We start from the raw sequence: 9795 nt of genomic DNA on the forward strand, positions 1-9795 counted from the left end.
CGGTTTAATGCATAATTTCAAAGTGAGTCTTCTTAGTGGACAATGATTGTGATATTTCAGAAGAAAAGTGACTTTTTCTGCTGGAGAATCTAAGTGTATGCTATGAATTGTTCTGTGACCGAAGGAATCGCAAGTCATTCGTACAGAGTTTGTTGCATACACATTTGCAAGAATTTTATAGTAACTCCATCTTTGTAAGTTACACGAGTATTTTTTTACTTCAGTACAAGTATAAAGTGATCAAAAACATCAGAAATCACAATGCCAAGAATTTCCAAATGAAAAGTGACTTATTGCGGAGAAAGTCTGAAACTTTGAGATAGAAAATGAAACGTCACAATGAAAATCGCAGAAAGAAAGAGATTGGCTCACCAAGTTATGAGGTAAGATCCAGTGAGAATAAGCCAGGAAAAAAACCAAAATACAGAAGAACATCAAGTTGCTCACCAAGTTATGAGGTAAGATCCAGCGAGAATAAGCCAGGAAATAACCCAAAATACAGAAGAACATCAAGTTGCTCACCAAGATCCAGTGAGAAGAAGTCGGGAAGAATTTTGTGACAGAGAAGTACAGTGTTGAGCTTGCCAAGATCTTGACCGAACAGCCACTAGTTTCTGTTTGTTTTCTATAATACTCCAAATTTCTAATCACTGTAATCAGTATAAGAGTTTTTGTAACCAAAATCTCACTATTCCTTACCTTCATGTGTGGTAAAACATTAGACCTAGTTGGACATTGATACTTCATGCAGATATTATCCAATTTCAACCCTGTTCACCAATTCTTTATTGAAAGTTAAAAATCTAAAATAGTATTGTTCTTAATAGGTTTTTAAACCAATTGTTGAAGAAAACCATTCGGAACAGTTTCTAAAAGCCTGTTTTCCCTCATGATTCAACTCTAACATTTCTGAATCTGTACATGCCTAAAATTAAATTAATCTCATTAATAGCTGTGCTCTTTACCTCACTGTAGAGTTTCTCAATTTCATCTGGTGGTCTGTAGCTTATGTTTTACATATAAAGGCACTCCTTCCCATCTGTTTAATACTCTATCCTTATTAAATAACCTATAAACTTTTATTTCAGAAAAATTCCTGTCAACTAGATTTAACTAGATTTTCCTTATTCACCTTATCTCGAAGTCTTCTGTTCTGACCAGTGTTCTCAAATCATCTTGTACTTCTAGCAGTACAATAATAACATACCTTTAAAACTTTTTACTTTATTCCTATGCTATACTTTTTCTACATTTTATTTTTCATCAGTTTTTTGTCTGTCACTGATATCTAATCCTAGTTTGAAGCTGACCTTTCAGTTGAATTCATAGCCCTTTTAAAGAAGCCAGCTATTCAGGTATAAACCATCCATTCCAAAAAAGCTCTTTTTTTTTTTTTTTTCCTATTGAACTGACCCCACAAATCCAACCAGTGAAATTAGGAGTAAGTATTGTAAGTTTCAGTTCACAGATTGGTTGGAAGAATTACAGGAAAGCTAGGGATTTGGTTTAAAAAAAAAAGAAATTGGGAAATCAAATGATAATGTTAAATCTCATAGCAAGAATTTTGTAAGGATGCTGATGGCAAGGTTGTTGTTGAAGGATTTATGTGAGGATGCTGATGGCAAGGTTATTGTTGAAGGATCTATACAAGGATGCTGATAGCAAGGTTATTGTTGAAGGATCTATATAAGGATGCTGATAACCTTGCCATCAGCATCCTTACATAAATCCTTCAACAATAACCTTGCCATCAGCATCCTTACATAAATCCTTCAACAATAACCTTGCCATCAGCATCCTTACATAAATCCTTCAACAATAACCTTGCCATCAGCATCCTCACATAAATCCTTCAACAACAACCTTGCCATCAATATCCTTACATAGATCCTTCAACAATAACCTTGCTATTGTTGAAGGATCTATGTAAGGATGTTGATGGCAAGGTTATTGTTGAAGGATCTATGTAAGGATGCTGGTGGCAAGGTTATTGTTGAAGGATCTATGTAAGGATGCTGGTAGCAAGGTTATTGTTGAAGGATCTATGTAAGGATGCTGGTAGCAAGGTTATTGTTCAAGATTATGAGGTCACTGAGCTTTTGAATACTTTCTTCCATTTTGCTTTAAATGTGGGATATTGGCAATGATCTAGACCATGAGTATTCCATGGTAAATATTGGAATTGATCTGATTCTTATAGATCCTAATCTCTTGTTGGCAAGTAGAAAGACTGATAGATTAAAAGTAGGACTAGATAAATTGTCTGTTTTAAAGAAGGTCAGGGATCAGGTATATGAGCCTCTTTCATTTCTGGTAGGTCAGCAGAGAGTTGGCAAGTGCCTGAGTTTGGATAAATGGTTATGTTACTCCAATCTTTAAAGGGGGGGATAAGTTTTGCCCTGGAAATTATAGGCCAGTTAGTGTAGAAGGTTTGAACATTGTAATAAACTGATGAAGAAAGGTCCATCTTTTGAAATAGTTGAATGTTTATAATATGGAACTATAATTTGTGGTTTGAACCTGTAAATTTAATTAGTTTTAATTAGTATGTAAATGCATTCAAGAACTGAGAAACAAGACCAGTTGAATTTCTGTCTAATACTCTACCATGACAAAAACTTTATTATTGGGCTTTATTAATAGAATTGAAAATAACCTTAATTAAACTTGTGTGTGTGAATACTGTTTGAAAAATTTTGGGTTTTTATTAACATTTGTTATGTGGAGAAAATAATACAGATTTTATGGGTAAAACTGTAAATATCTTATAAACTGGACCTTATGAGTCAGGTAAATAACTTAGCAGAATGGATTCTGTAAGAAAAGCTAAGACACTGCACATGAAATGTACATGTATGAGTAATGTTCAGGTGTTATCTATAGGTTTTTAAAAGTAGTTTGAATGTCAAAAACTTTTTCCTCACTTAGTTTTGTTTCTACAGAGTATGGAGTTACCCTGAAAACCCTCCAGCAATAGACTTTTCCTTCTATCGGGCTCGTGTGGCTACGCCTGCCATTGTAGATGAATTTGAAAAGACTGTAAGAAAAATCTTTTGAGTTATTGTGATATAATCAAACATAAAAGAAGATGTATTATTCAGATTACGACTTTCTTGATGTTAAACATCTAAATATTATAGACCAAAAGTCATCTAACTGTTGGACACTGTGGAAGTTCATGGTAGCATACTAAAACCTCTATGTAATTACAGTGTGTTATATAATCTTGATTTGAGTCTTGTGTTTAACTGTCAGGAAAAGTATGTTACTGTCAGAGTTTGAGTTAGTAAAAGTATGTTACTGTCAGAGTTTGAGTTATCATGATTCAGTTTGATGAAGTTAAACAGAATGTTGTACTATTACTTGTGAAATGCTTCACATGTCAAGAAACTGTTCCATATAAAATAACCAGAACTTCTTATGGAATTTTGACAGTTTTTGTAGAGTGAGAAAACACCCAAAAAGTTTGTTTTAAATGATGTATCAGGTAAAAAAAAAATATTATTATGGTAAGATTCAGAGACTTTTTTTAGTTCATAGGAAGTTGGAGCCTAAAAATGGTTAATCTCAGAATTCTGTCACCAATTTTTGAAAAGCAGGAGCCAACTATAATAAACCATGTGCCTTATCTGTGTATGATGTATTATTAACCACATCATATCGCGTTGTGAATGGGTTAAGCACTTTTTCTTGGATACAATCGTTGCATAGATTTAATTTGTGCCAAACATGGACTAAATCATAGTTTTCTGTGTGAAGTGATAAACTGTATTGGATATAATTATGAAATCTAGTGGATTTGGTTAGTTTTTACACTAAGTAGTCATCAATCTTAATTATTTTATTACTTGTTGAATTACACTTACAGGACGTGTATAAGCAGACGAAACTAACTACTTGTGACTTTTACCTGTAGAGTAAACAGATGCTATGTTGGAACTATGATGTGACTGAAACATGTACATTCAAGTTTTACTGGCACAAAAGTATTTAACAGTAGATTTAGTCTTCAACAAAACTGAAAACAGAACAGCCGGAGAGGAAAAATTAGCTGTCCCCAGGAGAAAACTTGCATTTAGAAAAAAAAAAATTTATAACTATATAGTATAAGTGTACTATTGTAGTTACTGTAACAACTATTCTGTTTTATTACTATTTATTACTATTCAGTGTTTTGTAAAACATCCTGGCTAATGTATCCTGACATCAGAGAGGAAGTGTTGTTGCAACCTTATAGTCTGGTGATCATTATGTATAATGTATTACTTCCAGAGAGGAAGTGTGGTCACAATCTTATAGTCTGGTGATCATTATGTATAATGTATTACTTCCAGAGAGGAAGTGCGGTCACAGCCTTACAGTCTGGTGATCATTATGTATAATGTATTACTTCCAGAGAGGAAGTGTGGTCACAACCTTATAGTCTGGTGATCATTATGTATAATGTATTACTTCCAGAGAGGAAGTGTTGTCACAACCTTACAGTCTGGTTATCATCATTTGTAGATTGTTAGATAACTTCTATCCAGAAAGCAACAGGAATAAAGAGTTTGCTCAGTACTTACAGCTACCACATTCGTTTAGTGTTCATTTATTTGATATGAAATCTGATCTCATTGAATTGTCAATGGACTTTGTTTGACACTTTGTTTAAGATTACTCACAGAGTCTGGGATGTAGAAAAAGAGGCAAACATTAAAAAATGAAATTGTGTAAATGTGTTAAATATGTTATTCTTGGTTACAGGTGTCAGTGATTAAAAGTCATTGCCAAGTTTAACTATTTTGATTCTTTGTTTTCTAAAAGTATTGTGTGTACACTTGCTGCACATGTCTTATAAGCACACTCTTGTTTTCTTTAGTATAAAGCTCTGAAGGTACCTTACCCATCAGAAAAAGTCACTCCACAGATTGATGTCCAAGAGAAAGAAGCAGTGAGTAAACAGATTACTTGTGTAAATTATGATAACTGTATGTGTTACTCAGAATTTAAGATATATAATTTAAACTGTCTTTGTCATATCATCATCTTAAAAGAACAGTCACTATAAAGAGTTTATCTTTACAATGTGTTGGTGACCATGTCCATCTTGTGTTTTCATTTTGATGTTTTAATATTTAGTGAATTAATTTTAATTGATTTTCAGTACATAAAACAAGTACATTATCCAAGTTGGGCCCATCAGTGCATAACACTAGTGTGTTATCTATGTTAGGTCCTTTATATTTGTAGAACACTTTTTGCATATGAAAAAGAGACTGGCCATGTAAAATCTCAACTGATCTCTTGTCACATTTTGGCTATTCTGCAAAACAGTTGGTAAGAGCAAGGAAAGCTCAGACTTTATAAGGAGTGTGATAGAACATGCTTGTACAAAAGGGAATATGTCTGCCAGAAGATAAAATTCTGGCTGCAAACTAATAGAGATTAGCCGAGGAAGTAGGTGATTGATCTAGCTTGTAAAGTGTAACTACTACAGATTAGCTGAGGAAGTGGGTAATTGAACTTGCTTGTAAGTGTAACTGTAAATAGTTACATTGTGTATTACTTTAAGTAAGTGTCACAGTTTTGGACATAAGAATATTTAAGTTCTATCACAAGTTTGGTTGCTGTGCTTATCTAAAAAGTGAAGGTTATGGAGAGAGAGAATTCCGTTTCTTACTTGTGTAGTGGTGGTGATATACACGTAGCAGGTAGTGTGTGACTGGAATACTTTCAATCTCTTATTGATAAATTGAATCGTAAAAGGTAAAGTTTTAGTTTATAATGAGAGGGATGATTACATTGGAGCTTAAACTTTTATGTGAGTATGTAAAACAAATATTGTATTATCTGCTGCAATTTAGTGTTATTGTTTTATGTACAAAGTGAGAAAAAATGAGTCGTAAAGATATTTGTAAAAATATGCAAGTAATTAGCCTTACCTTTTTTTTTATATAGCAAAAGGAAGCACAAGAGTTTGTCAAAGAATCCAATAACAGAATAGAGGAATATAACAAACAGGTATGTTTAACAATCTAGTGGTTAACAACATATATTGACTTATAATTCATCTACCTTAACAGATCATTCTGTCAACTGGTGAGTTTGTATTCTGACTGACCATCTACCTTGACGGATTATTCTATCAACCGGTGAGAGCGTATTCTGACTGACCATCTACCTTGACGGATCATTCTGTCAACTGGTCAGAGCATATTCTGACTGACTATCTACCTCGACGGATCATTCTGTCAACCGGTGAGAGTGTATTCTGACTGATCATCTACCTCGACGGATCATTCTGTCAACTGGTGAGAGCGTATTCTGACTGACCATCTACCTTGATGGATCATTTTATGAACTAGTGAGAGCGTATTCTGACTGACCATCTACCTTGATGGATCATTCTGTGAACTGGTGAGAGTGTATTCTGACTGACCATCTACCTTGACGGATCATTCTATGAACTGGTGAGAGCGTATTCTGACTGACCATCAACCTTGATGGATCATTCTGTGAACTACTGAGAGTGTATTCTGACTGACCATCTACCTTGACGGATCATTCTGTCAAAGTATAGTTTCATTTTTATCATAGATATTAAATATTTGGAAGACCAGAATATATCTGTGTTGGTACATGTGTATGTTATGAAAACATGCATGTATATGTTACGTACATGTGTATGTCAATAACCATGTTGAAAATATCCCACATCTATACACAACTAGCTCCATGTTAAATATTATAAACGACAATACATTGTCTAAATTGCAAGGTAACCAAAGTTAAAGTCAACACACAATACATTCAAAAACTCTGCTTCTGGTCATGATGGGATCAGAAACATAATCCTCAAGAAAAACTTGGACAAATCTAATCAGCTTCATGAATCTATCATTACTAACAGGATATTTTCAAATATCTGGAAAAAAGCCATCATAACAGCTATCTCCAAAGACCCCACAGTAACATCTAAACCAGAAATTTTGACCTAATAGTTTCCTCAGCTGTCTAGGAAAACTACCTGAAATGTCTCGTGGAAGCTGTCTTAAGGTTCTTTAACAACCAAGCTACAATTGCAATTTTTAAAGATGTATGTGAAGCTTTTGACAGTATTTGGCACAATGCCATATGATATACTTAATTTATTGAACATTAATCAAACAATAAGATGGATCTGAAACTTCCTAACCAACCACACAGCAGTAGTTAGTGACACCATCTCCAAATCATTGAATATATCAGTGGGAGTACTGCAGGGCTCTATTCTGTCACTGATATAAACTTCCTAGCCAACCACACAGCAGTAGTTAGTGACACCCTCTCCAAATCATTGAATATATCAGCGGGAGTACTGCAGGCCCTGTTATGGCACTGATATAATCTTTGTTTACAACATCCCATTTCCACAGTTAACATACACCTACTTTTCTCAATATGTTGATGAGATTGCTGTTTCTAATGTATCTATATAAATATAATAGTACTACCTGTTGTATGTCCATGTAACTACTTCACAGGGTGTGGATGGAGGTTCATTAATTACATGTGGGGGTACATACAAATTTTCAGTTTTGCATTTTGTGGTTTTTATGGGTGTTTTTACCACTACTTCACCCCATTTAGATAGATCTTCACCAAATTTGGTATGAAGGTTCATTGGGTCCATGGGGAGATACATACAGATTTTCAGTTTTGGAGGTTCATTGGGTCCATGGGGAGATACATACAGATTTTCAGTTTTGTAGGTTCATTGGGTCCATGGGGAGATACATACAGGTTTTCAGTCTTACCGTTTTTGCATTTTTTACCACTACATCTCCACTTTGTTGATGGATCTTCACCAAATTTGGCATGAAGGTTTGTTGTGTTCATGGGAAAATACATACAAACATTTAGTTTCACATTTTGTGTTTTGCAGTTTTTATGAGTGTTTTTGTTTTTTACAATTGCATATAAGGGAAGCAACTTTCCATGTCCTAAGATAACCTTTCATTAATCATGAACTTGCATCCAAGGGATGGGTACTCTAGCTAGTCTAGAAATCTGCTAATTGCTGTGTATTGCATACAGGAATTGCTATAACTGGCTGGTGTAACGGCTGGCAGGTCCTTTTAAACCTGCTTAAAACTGGGTATTATGTTCCATCAAAGTTTAAATATATATATATATATATATATATATATATATTACAAAATTAAAAAAAAAGTTAAAGTAAAATTAGATATCAAAATAAGCTTTAGTGTAATATTTGATAGGAAATTTGCATGGTAAGAAAACTTTAATAAGAGTCTGTTAGCAAGCACATTAATCACTGAAGACTTATTACTGGATACAATAAAGGTTGTACACCGGATACTACTTTAAAAATACCATACGGATGTTTAGCAGTGTTCTCAAGAAACTGCAGCTTCAATAAAATAGTTTTATGATTAGCCGTAAGGGTTCCAAGTTGCACCCTTATTAGCTATTTACATGAAACAAGCAACATTACTTCCCTAAAAGAAAGACTTAACAAATTATCACAAAATTACTATTATAAGGCAGAAACTAGACTCTTACCTTTCCACTGCATTCAAACTGTATCTGTCTGTCTTAGTACACGTGTATCAGTCAAAACGCCCGTATATGTGTGTTTTCGGTACACGTGTATCAGTCGGAACGCCCGTATATGTGTGTTTTCGGTACACGTGTGTATATGTCTGTCTTGGTACACGTGTGTTTTCGGTACATGTGTATACAGTTACCTGTATTTGTTCATTATTCTCGGTATATTTGTTTTCTAGCTTGCATGGTTTAAAAACCTTATTCAATTTGACCACATGACAATGGAAGATTTCCGAGATTCTTTTCCAGAAATTGCACTGGATCCTATAAACCGACCAACCTTCTGGCCACACGATCCTAACGAGGAGAAAGAAATGGCAGAGCTGGAAGCTCAGAAAGAACACCATTAACCTAATTATATCTTATAGGTGGTCTTCGAATCAAGTGTTCTCAACTTGATATTTAGATTGATATAGTATTTAGCTTGAAGAAGGTTCTATTAGAAGATGTTTGTCTTATGGTAAATCAAGTATTTGTAGCAAGAATAATAATAAAGACTTGTTTGTTAAATGTTACTTCTGAGTTATGATTGTAAAAACAGTATGAAACTCATAATGTAGTTGTTGATATTGAAGGAATTAAGAATCTGTTCAAGTGGTCCAGCTACAAATATCAAGTCAAACTTAGTTTTAAAATACAAATATCATCAAGTCAAACTTAGTTCTGAGATACAAATATCATCAAGTCAAACTTAGTTCTGAGATACAAATATCATCAAGTCAAACATAGTTCTGAGATACAAATATCATCAAGTCAAACTTAGTTCTGAGATACAAATATGATCAAGTTAAACTTAGTTCTGAGATACAAATATCGTCAAGTCAAACTGAGTTCAAATATTTTAAAAGAATGTTCTTATAAAATTAAAAACTTTTTCAGTACTTTAAATTTTTCATTTATCTATATACTACTAAACTCCGAGATTGTTTGTGTGCTTGTCTGTAATTAAATATAGCAAAAACGGCGCACATTAGCGCCATATTTGTAATGAAATGAGAATAGAAACAGAATAAAACAAGTTTCGTTAAAATCGGGCCACGGGTTATCGAGTTAGCACCATTTTTCGGGTCACTTTTAAGAATAGGTCTAGATGAATTTAGGTACGCTAGATGGCGCCACATATCGGTTTATCTATCCGATTTGCACTTGATGAATCATATCAAAATATCCTCTATACAACAATATATGTACAACAGAAATTAA

General features: G+C 33.8%; 1 protein-coding gene across 1 annotated transcript in view; it reads left to right on the plus strand.

Moving 5' to 3' along the window:
- LOC106475906 (ATP synthase subunit d, mitochondrial-like) overlaps window positions 1-9107 on the plus strand; it is a 17084-nt gene extending 7977 nt beyond the window's left edge. The window contains exons 2-5 of the mRNA XM_013936581.2: window positions 2943-3039; window positions 4862-4933; window positions 5941-6003; window positions 8772-9107. Of these exons, the coding sequence (XP_013792035.1) occupies window positions 2943-3039; window positions 4862-4933; window positions 5941-6003; window positions 8772-8942 (403 nt within the window). The 3' untranslated portion in view covers window positions 8943-9107. The remainder of the gene's footprint in view (window positions 1-2942; window positions 3040-4861; window positions 4934-5940; window positions 6004-8771) is intronic.
- The last annotated feature ends 688 nt before the right edge of the window (window positions 9108-9795 follow it).

This window comes from Limulus polyphemus, unplaced genomic scaffold (assembly GCF_000517525.1).
Source record: "Limulus polyphemus unplaced genomic scaffold, Limulus_polyphemus-2.1.2 Scaffold9410, whole genome shotgun sequence".
Classification (NCBI taxonomy): Eukaryota; Metazoa; Arthropoda; class Merostomata; order Xiphosura; family Limulidae; genus Limulus; species Limulus polyphemus.